This window comes from Polistes canadensis, unplaced genomic scaffold, assembly GCF_001313835.1.
Source record: "Polistes canadensis isolate GaletaPanama2010 unplaced genomic scaffold, ASM131383v1 scaffold_143, whole genome shotgun sequence".
NCBI classification, from domain to species: domain Eukaryota; kingdom Metazoa; phylum Arthropoda; class Insecta; order Hymenoptera; family Vespidae; genus Polistes; species Polistes canadensis.
The window spans coordinates 368,396-379,679 of record NW_014569690.1 but is presented as its reverse complement, the minus strand read 5'-3'; the positions used below and the strand labels follow the sequence as shown (position 1 = coordinate 379,679).

Here is an 11,284-nt window from a genome sequence, read left to right as displayed (position 1 = left end):
ATTAATCTTTCCTTGTATTTTTTTTTATTACTAATTTGTTAATATTGCAGTTACAATGTGGTGTGAAACTTATTAACTAAAAAAATAACTTAGCTGTCTTTCTTTATTATTTTCTTTTTTTATTTAATCCGACTTGTTATATTCTTTGCTATATCTTTCATAATAAAGATTTCACGTATAATTATTATTGTTTCGAGGCACTTACTTTTGAATACTTTCCTTTAATTAATTAAAACCAATTGTCAAATTTTTATAATATTGTGTTAACATTTATTAGAATGTGGTAATTAGAAATACTTAATTATATTAATTTAATTTCATCGGGAATAAATTGTTACTTGAAATATAAAAAAGAAAAAAAAAACAATATTAAGAGAAGATATGTGCAATATGTAATATATATAAAAGGTTCCTTTAATTTTGATATACTTATGTATCAAGAAAACAATTTTTAAATGGCATAGAGCAGGGGTTTCTCAAAGTATGACTCGTGACCTCGTATGGAGTGTCTCGTAATTTAATTTCAGAATCGTAGGAATTTTAACAAAAATTAAAATATTTCTGGATGCGTAAAATTAATTCAAAAAACAATTTTAACAATAATTACGAGTATAATATTTATATAAGCCCTGGCATATATATATAGAGTGAAATAAGAAGAGATATTTAAATTTAATAAAAAATTTTCATTTATCTTCAATATATAATAAATATATTTTTATATACGATATATAAAATAAATATTTGAATTAAACGTAGAAACTTTATTTGAAAGTTATACGGAATTCATCGTTTTGTTGCAAGTATAAAAACGCGATTAGAATTATGAATAATCTCTTTTTCTCTCACCCCATCGTTCTATTCAAGATTTGGCATAATATATTAAAAATGTTAACTATTATTAACAATTAATAATTCATTTATTATGCGGACAAGAAATCAATTAAATTTATATTTTCCAATTTGTTGAACGTATCGATCATTCTATTGATGTTACAAGTTTTATTCGTTTACATGTGTTATATTTATTATTTCTTTTTTTATAAATGATATATTTATATTTAAACGTTAGGTTTGTTTTATTTTTAATCCGAATGTTTTATAGTTAGAAAAAAGGGTACAAGGTCAAGGATTGTTGTAGAAACTTATGTATAATAAATCTGATTTATATTGTATTCGTTTAGTTAGTTAGAGAATTATAACTATAATGTTCGTTTTAAGTTGTTGACTACTGTTATTCATATTTTTTGTTTGTTTTTCTAATATTAAGTAAGTGTTATTATCATTTAATCGAGTTTAAATATGTATCTTATATGCTTGCTTGTTGCTATTTACTTTACAAAAGCTTATCTGAACTAATGTAAGTGTACTTTCTTAATGAGAGAATTGCATGCAAAGAATAAAACTATGATATTAATCTAAAGGATATTGGAATATTATCACGAATGTTACATGAAGTGCGAATATGTTAATAATGTGTTTAATAAATAATAATAATAATAATAATAATAATAATAAGATAAATAATTWTAAWTKTTACACACATGTTGTAGTATCAAAGATTTTTTTTTGTATTATTTTCGAGATGTAACATAAAGAAAGAACTTTCCTTTACATTCAAAAATTTATTTACATGCAATGAAAGTACTTTAATGAATTTATCAGGAAGTTATTTAGTAACTCGATCAAATTTAGAATATTTTTTAATTTTTTCTTTTTTCTATTATATATCTATCACATTATATAATTCTTTTATTTAATAAGTATTTACACTGATTCGACTTGTAATTTAATTTCGAAAGTTAAGTATAATTACTATATATATAATATATATAATAGTATCTTTTTACAAGCAATTCAAAATAAACATTAATATAAATAGTAATATATTTGTATCTCAATATTAACTGATGATTACTATCATCACTTAATAGGTTTAGGTTTATCATATTTAATAGCTTTGGAACCTTCTACTTTCTTTTTATTAAAGAACAGCATCTGTACAAGCAGAGCAATAGTGTGTACAATAAAAGCTTTCATAAAGTAAAGATATGATTATAAAATGACGTTTATACGCAATTTTGGTCATATAGTTCAAAAACAGTCCTCTCTAATATTCGTACCAACAATTTTTAACATAGTCTCATTTAACAAATATACAGACTTAAAATTTTTGTAGAAATATATGTAACTAACAATAAAAATTATGATGTCTAGCAAGCTATTATTTTTTCAAATTAACTTTAATTCAAGATTTATAAATGAATTATATTATAAATGAATTTTACATTATAAACGAATCGTTATACTCATTTATAATAAAGTATTATGTACAAAAGCTCGCTAGACAATTAACAGTTTTCCCAATAATTAATCAATTGAATTTATTTTAATATTGAATGTCTATAAAAAAATAATACACTACCATCACTCATTAGGCAAATAAAATATCGTACTAATGTCTCGACTAATGAAACTATATAGTATGTGTATACAATAATTTGAATGAAAATTTATTTTATAAGCATCATATCAGAATAAAATCTTGTCCAATTGCTATCGGTGTACATAAAAATAGTAGATAGGACATGCACAATTTTGTCTTCCAAATGGTCACATGTTAATTATTTACTATTAGTATCCAATTCAGATGCCTTGTAATTTGTTTACTTATACAATACAAGTAGAAATAATTAAAAATACTTATCGACTTAAAGGTGTTCCACCAAAATTGAATGAAGTTGGTATAGTTTGAGAATGGAAAGCGTATCCTATAAAATAATAAGAAAAACAAATCATTCTTACAGTATTAAGTTTTACGATATTTTCTTTGAACTTACAAAAAATACAAAATATATATAATTACCACCGCTTTGCTCGATTCTTTTGCTTTCCAAAGCTGCTTTACGCTGATCTGCTAAAACTATAATTTCTTGCAATGCTTTCCGTTCATCAGCATTTAAATGACCCGTTAATGCTCTATACCAAGCTGTGTCAGTTCTCTCAATATCTAGTAACATATAAAGTTATTATATAATATTTATAAAATCATAAGATATTACAGATATATAATATTAAATGAAATCAATACTCACTCTGCATAACTTCTTTAAAGATAACATACTCGTCTTGGTTTGATTCATCTGAATCCAAAGGTGTACTATAACTTTCAAGAGCAGTTTCTTCGTTTCCGTCATATTCAGAATCATCTTCATCATCATCAGATCTATTATCTGCATGTCCATCTTGAATAGACGCGTTAACGGTAAAACCATGCTGTCCTGAAGACCTTGTTACTTTATCTTGTAATTTTTCAAGGTATTCTTGACTAGCATCATCAATCTCATCTTCGTCCGATGACAAAACTTCTGAAAATATAATTCATTTTAATAATATCCTAAAAAAACTTTTATATATATATATATCTCAATAAAAATAACAATGAAAACAAACCTTCATCGATATCACTTTCTTCCTCTTCGTTATCTTCCTCATCTCCATCCGTTACTTTAGCGGCATATGCTCTTTTGAGGCCATCGAATAATAAAATTAGGGATGGAATTATTTGCTGAACGCATTCATTCACTGCTTTTGGTTTAGCAGGACCCATGCTAATCAATGTACATAATCCAAGAACACAAAGTTTTCGATCGTGCAATCTAAATACAGAAAATACAAATTTATTGTAATAATATTATTCTATATGTAACTTTATTTGTGTTACTAATAACATATATATATATATATATTGTAAAATAATAAATATCGCACATTTATTAAAATAAAAAACTGTATAATATAAATAATAATAAAAATTGTATACCCTAGGAAGCAATCGGTATCATGAATCCACTGTTTAATAAAATGCGATGCAATTGGTTCTGTTGACTGTCCAAGATTTCCCTGTAATCTTTCCATTGAATCAAGACATAAAGCTGGATTATAATATAATGTTGCAATTACTACTTGAAGACACATAGTCCTTAATTCGGATGTCTTAACTTCTCTCAATAAACGTTCTAGCACCAATTGCACGAATGAGGGTATACACTGAAAGATAATAAATATGAAATAATATTTTATACTCTTAATTAAGTATATTAATATTATTATTATTATATAATAGCAACAAAATGCTAATTAAATAAATTCAATCGAACTAATAAATATACCTGATCGATGTGCCCTTTACATTGTAAAATAATAACTTCTAATAATTTCGCAGCATGACATTCGGGATCTTCGCCGGCATCGCCAGTTAATACCTATAAACGAAAGAATTTGTGTTATTAATAATATAATATTTGAAAAATATTTGTTCACATAAGTTTCCAAGTTATATAAAAAGAAGAAGAAGAAGAAGTAAAGAAAAACTTACAGCTTTGCACATGTTAAACATAGCAACTATATGATTTTCATTAGATAAAAATGCTGGTGTATCTATAATAATATAATTGTGTAACGCTGGCATCATGTCGGTGAAATAATCAAAACCATCTTTTTGGAAAAGCTGATATATAAGTTCCAAAACCTTCCACATATCTCCAGAAATAGACCGGAGCGTTAAATCGTAGACTAATGAAAGCGCTTCTTCGTAAAATTCTATATAAATAATATCATTGTAAGTAATAGTTTCTTGTTTACATATATATATCTATATAAGCAAAAGATATATTTATTTAAAAAAAAAAAAAAAACTTACCCATGACGCTTTGACTGAATATATGGGCTACTACTTGTAAAACAGTTGGTTCTAATCGTGCCATAATGACGGGTTGATTTTTCATAACGTTCAATAACGTTTCTATTGTGTTCAAAATACCCATCGCAGTTATGGCTTTTTCATCGCTACCCTCATCGGTTTCCAAAACTTTACTAAATGTTGTAGCCTAAAAATTATTATTATTTAATTTTTATTCATATTTTCATGATATAATTATATATATATATATGTGAGAAAAAAAATATTTTATATTTACCAAATGTTGACAAATTGATACAGCTATTGGCATAAGCTGTTGCGTATATGTACAAACAATTTTCTGCATAACACTAGTTAAATCATCATTCTCTGTATCTCTAATAATATCTAATAATTCAAGAGTAATTTGTTTTATAAGTGGTTCTATGTATTTCTGAGCTTTTTCTTGGGCGCACAGAAGCATTTGAAGTGCTATAGCAGCTTCAACTTTAACAGGCAAATCACAGTCAGTTAAAAGAGCATTCGTTGTCAGTCTAACTGCTTCGACTAACATTTCTTCTTGTTTAAACTTTATTTCAGAGAAATAATGTAAAACCCAACAAGCCTAAAATTATGATCATATTATTTAACATTACTTTCATCAACATATTTATATATTTAATTTAAATTATTAACTATTAAAAAATTGAATGTTTATTTTTTTACCCTCGCTCGCATATGGCCATGTGGACTATTAAATTCTGGAAACACGTGTTGTACTAACATTTTATCCATTTGTTCCCTGTACACCTTCTTTTTAAGCAAGACATCTGCTAAACTTCCAACCTAAGATAAAACATAATTATATTGTTTAAAATGTATCTATAGTTGCATTGATTTTAAATAAATTTACCATATGTAATGCGCCATCTTTTTGCCGTGGATCAGCGTTCGGACTTGTTAGAACTTCTGCGCATAGGTGCATTGTTTTTTGCAACATATCTTTTCGTTTCTTACAAGCAGAATGTAATAATGTCTGTGCTGCAGTTACAGGAGAGACGAAATCTTCGAATATATCTGAAGTAAAACAAATATATATATTTTTATTTATTCCTTTGCATCAAGGTTGCTACTACCATTTAATATTTAAATTAATTATACTACATATATAATACTACATATATAATACTACATATAATACTACATATAATACTACATTTAATACTACATTTAATACTAAATTAATTATACTACATATAATACTACATTTAATACTAATAACGTTAACATGTTGTTAATAAAGAGGTAACAGTCTTCGTTTATGTTGAAACTCTGAGTGTATAGATTCCTTACCTTCGTATGTACTTTCTTAGAAAGTGTGAAATGAGAAAATAGGAAAATGAGAAAAAGAGAAAAAGAGAAAAAGAGAAAATGAGAAAAAGAGAAAATGAGAAAAAGAGAGAATACGAAACCAACAATCTCCCTCAGAAAATCAATAATAACTTATCACAAAGATACTAATTTAATTTTGAAGTGGAAAACCAATTGACAATAATTTTATCAATGAATTAGGACAATCCAGAAATTACTTACATTGAAGAACTAATAACACAGCATGATGTTCAGATTATTATCAGGAAAATCGATGGAACCAAGAATCATATATTTTAAAAAACAAAAAAAAAATGTTTATATATAAATTTTGATGTAAAATTTGTGTATGATGTGTGATGTTTTAAAATAACTAATATTATTATTATTATTATTATTATTATTATTATTATAATCTAAAGTATTCTTACCAAATTTAACTCTTATATACTCATAGGGATCGCTATTCCACAATTCTTGATCAGATTCGGAATAAGAAAGAATAGGAAATAGTACATCACGAATGATCTCAAACATATGAGGCTTCAAAAACTTCCAAGAAAAAGCATGACTAACACTGCGGTATTAAATAGAAACATAATATTTTAATTTGACGATGTAATTAAGTTTGTAAAAATAATTTTGTTTATAATTCATTTTCCATTTTTACCCTTGATTAATATAATTAATCGATTGTTGTACCACTCGAGGCGAGACAAAAATTTTTCTTCTATATTGATCCAAAATTTTCAATAAAACTTCTAAAATACCTGCACTAAAAGTTTCAAGATACCAATCTGCAAATTCTTTATATTCTTTGGTTACGTTACCAGGACTACCATATCTATAATATAAAATAAAATATAATGTAACAAATATAATATAAGTGATATTTTTCTGATCTCAAATATAAGAATACTACCTTTCAAACATTCGATGAAGAATATGCAAAGACCATTTTTTACATTTCCACCAAGGAAGCTCTATACGTTCATCGTCGTCTAAATTAGGATTGTTCGTCTCCGGTGGGACTGGCCTATCTGCTACTTGTCGCACAATATCCATCCACTGAGAGAATACTTCTTTCGATATAAGATCCAGAGGCAGCGTATACTGTATTCAAAAATAAAATTAACATCTCCGATAAAATATATTTCATGAACGATTATAGAAAATAATTTATATTAAATTATTTTTTTTATATATACTTGAGTAAGTGCAAAAAAGATTTTCAAAATTTGTGTCTGAAGTAAAACTGATTGTTCAGATTGATCTGGCAATAAACGTAATATCAATTGGTAAATCATAGGTAAAAGCAAATTCATTGCTTCGTTCAATGGTCCTCTTTCTTCTGCTTTTTTATATCTAAAAAGTATTATAATATTTATAATAATAAATCTTTTTAAGCAAAGACGTGGTCTAAAATTTCATCATTTTATTGTTAATATTATTAATTAAACTTACTCAAAGTTTTTAACAAGTTGATATAAAGCAAGAAGTACACCAGGCCAACAAGAAGCATCAGAGTTTTGAAGATATATCGTAATTTTATCGACTATTTGAGTCCATCTTCCAGGAAAATCATGTTTAACTATATTGCTAATGCATACCGCTAATTGCACTCTAAACAAATAAACACAAATTTATAAATATAATATAAAATAACAATATTCAAATAAAATCAATGTTATGCTGACCTTAACAAATCAGGTGCATGAACAACGGCATCTACTATTGCATCACGTAACATAGCACGATCTTGTTCATGAATACTAAACTCTACAGTTCCATGATCAAATTCTCTGTCTGCCCAATTTGTGGTAATTAAATTTTTCAAGTAAATAACACCTGTAATATAAACAAGTCTCATATCATTATCCCTAGAACTACAAACTTATTTTTTTTAAATCTTCAAACTACAAACTGGGGTATATATTTACCCCAAAGGTTTTCTAGTTCTAAAAACTGTTCTGATAGCAATAATCAGACTTTTAAGTATATGAATATTTTTGTTTTCTTTCATGCCAAAGAGAATGTTGAAGAGCAAATTCTATTTTACTAAAGTTTAATCGATGAAAAATTGATTTAAATAAATTAAAGTACTAAAAAACGATGAAATCTTCATTTGATTTAAGTTTACCTGGGGTAGATATCTACCCCAGTTAGTAGTTCTAGGATTATATTTAATATATGTAATGCGTAGATTACTTATTTTATATATTAATACGTTTAACCCATTGCATTATAATAACATGGGAAATTTGTGATATGGTTTACAATTCTAACAGGATGAACATAAGAAATACCAAATATGATGGCACACACCTCCACGTATTAAATCGTAATGCAAGGGGTTGATACATGTATACATTTATCTATAATTTTAAATATATTTATTATACTTTAATAATATCGTTCATTGATATCCTTCAAAGAGATTATTTCAAATTTTAGTTTAAGGGGCACACCTAGTATGACCGTCTAAAAAAAAGGTGATTTTAGGGAAATTTTTTTTAAAGAAAACTACTGCATGAAATATATTTTAAAGTTTAGAGGATATATTTATACATAATTAACGAATATTTACAAAAATTTTCAAATGAAAAAAAGTAATTTTCAGCAAGTTATTCGTTATCTCCCAAGTCACTAAAAAAAAAAAAAGGGCCTAAACGGCTGCAGTGATTCTAGCCTTCACCGTGGATGAAATACAAAAAAAAAAAAATACTGTTAATCTAGAAGGTATTGTCTATACAATGACCTAAAATTGTGAAAAAAAAAATTGAAATTTACCAAAATGGCAGACTTTAAAAAAAAAAAATCGAATTTTGTTCAAAATTTTGATGTTTTTTGGCCCGCCAAAATTACATTTTTTATACAGTCGAAAAACTTTTAGGTCATTGTATAGAAAAACATATACGAAACAAGCAGAAAAAAATCAAAGCGATCGGATGATTATTCTTCGAGTTAAAACTGCAGTCAATTTGAAAAATACAGTTTTGAGAAAAACGCGGTTCAAAGATAAAATGATTGCTTTCTAATCCCTGTAACTCTAATTTGTAACTCTAAAACTATTAGAAATATTTATTTGAAATTTCAGTATGTTATTTTTAAAGATATACACTATGAAAATATATGCAAAAAAGAGAAAAAAAAAACAATTTTTTCAAAATTTCAGGTTATGTGTGTGCTCCTTGCTACATTTGAATAATACACAAATATAAATTGTATAAAACAACATGTATTTTTATAAACGTGTGCACATCTAAATTAGTTTTCTGCTTACCAGCTTGCCGGACAGGCATGTCAATTTCAGCTGACATAACTACTTGTAGAAGTATTGGAGCAAAACCTATAATCTTGTGAATCTGAAAATATACATTTTTATATTTTTAAATATTCATTGTATATCATAGTATTGTTAACAAAAATTCGTCTATCATAAATAAACGTATAAAAGCATATTTTATATATTTAAAAAGCCTTAGCACTGGAGGACACTCCGAAATTATTTTTATTTTAAAATAGAGATAATTTTCAGAGTTTATATTTATTTTTATAAGAAATTAATAGCTGGTAATATAAGTAAAAAAAAGAAAAACCTTTTAGTGTAAAAGGCTAATACACGTTACAAGAAAAAATTATGTAATGTTTCAGATATAATATTTGCATAGGTCAAAATCCAAAAATATAAATTCATACAAAAACTTTATTGAACTTTTAACAAACAATATACATGTGAGGTAACATAACTGTAACTATTTATACATAATATTTTTATAGTTATTAGAATAAGAAATCATAGTCAATATGTTTAGTATAGTTTGTGCATGAAAAAATAAGAATAATTTTAATCTTACATATACTGGTATTTGTAACAACATATATATATATAGAAATTTCTTCTTTAGAGGATCAAATATGTTAATCAAAAAATTGATTAAAAAAAAAGAAAAAATATCAATGGACTAGCTATATTTTACATAGTTTAATTATTTATTTAAAAAAAGAATATATTATTTAGTATATATTTGCAATAATATAAAATACATATAACATAAGGGTATAGAAAAAAGGAGAAGAAGGAGGAGAGGTGAAAAAAAGTAAGGAAATGTAAAAGAGGTTAGTTTGAAAAAAAAAAAAAAAAAGAAATTAAATGAATTGTAATTTTAATAATTAAAAAAAAAAGATTGAAACATATATTTAAATAATATTAATAATCGAAATTAATTTCGATATCTCAATTAAATTCGAGTATTGAGATGCTCGTCGTTAGGGAACAAAATTTTGCATGCCGTGTTCAATGTACCAAATCTATTGGCTGTAAGGTGTAACATTTATAAGCTTTTTACCAATATGTATGTGCACATAAGTTTTTTGTTTATCGAATATGCTCGATGATGAAATCGAAATATTCGTGGAAAACATGTGAAAGACGAAAGGAAGGGTTAAAGAAAAGAGAATTGAAAGAAGGTAAAAGATTTTTTTAAAAAAAAAGAAAAGAAAAAAAAAAGAATAAGTAAAACGAATGTAAAAGCGAAGCCACATGTTTTTCCGTCCATGAAGTATCAGAGTATCGGAGCACGTTTTTCAATATCACGTACCTGATTTAATTGATCCTCGGCTTGCTTCTGCTGAGACGGGTCAATAGTAGCACGTAATAATTCCGTTAATTTACGAGGATCCATTTTCGTAAATATTTAAATAATTGTGTCAGTTAATACGCGTTAATTTTTCCCCGTTCTTCATAAATTTGACCCGGCGCATTCACCTCTCTGCCACCTTGTCACGTGACAAAACAACATGGCGACTGAAAAGCCTTGAATTGTTGCGTTTGGTCAAGGATTGTGATATACTTAAAAGGGTTGGAGAAAGATGTAAATTGTCCAATTTTTAAATTGTCCAATTAGTTAATATAATCAATTTCAATTAAACATTTTTTAATATAATAAATATTTAATATATATTTATATATATATATCTTTATTAATTAATATATTCATTTATATCGAAATAATATATCGATTATAATCATTTGAAACATTTTTCTATTCGTTAAAGATAAAAATGAAAACGAAGCATAATAGTTTGCGCCAAATTCGAACTACTTTTTGGATCGATTTACAATATCGAATGTATTTGCGAGCCCTTGCGATACATGAAAACTCATTCGATTTTTCAACTGAATAAGAAAAACATTAAAGGGAACAAAAATTCTCATCAGTTATATATATA

At 26.0% G+C, this 11,284-nt stretch overlaps 1 protein-coding gene across 1 annotated transcript; it reads right to left on the bottom strand.

Moving 5' to 3' along the window:
* Nucleotides 1-1,959: 1,959 nt before the first annotated feature.
* Nucleotides 1,960-10,866, bottom strand: LOC106788559 (importin-7). The gene is made up of 19 exons (XM_014751911.1): nucleotides 10,654-10,866; nucleotides 9,336-9,417; nucleotides 7,750-7,900; nucleotides 7,517-7,675; nucleotides 7,261-7,417; nucleotides 6,975-7,165; nucleotides 6,723-6,896; nucleotides 6,484-6,629; nucleotides 5,595-5,758; nucleotides 5,408-5,527; nucleotides 4,980-5,306; nucleotides 4,703-4,889; nucleotides 4,379-4,602; nucleotides 4,173-4,265; nucleotides 3,824-4,050; nucleotides 3,454-3,659; nucleotides 3,096-3,368; nucleotides 2,867-3,010; nucleotides 1,960-2,771 (listed from the first exon to the last, which is right to left on the bottom strand). Exons 1-19 carry the CDS (start codon nucleotides 10,735-10,737, stop codon nucleotides 2,704-2,706), a joined length of 3,177 nt encoding a protein of 1,058 aa, XP_014607397.1. The 5' UTR covers nucleotides 10,738-10,866; the 3' UTR covers nucleotides 1,960-2,703.
* Nucleotides 10,867-11,284: the final 418 nt, after the last annotated feature.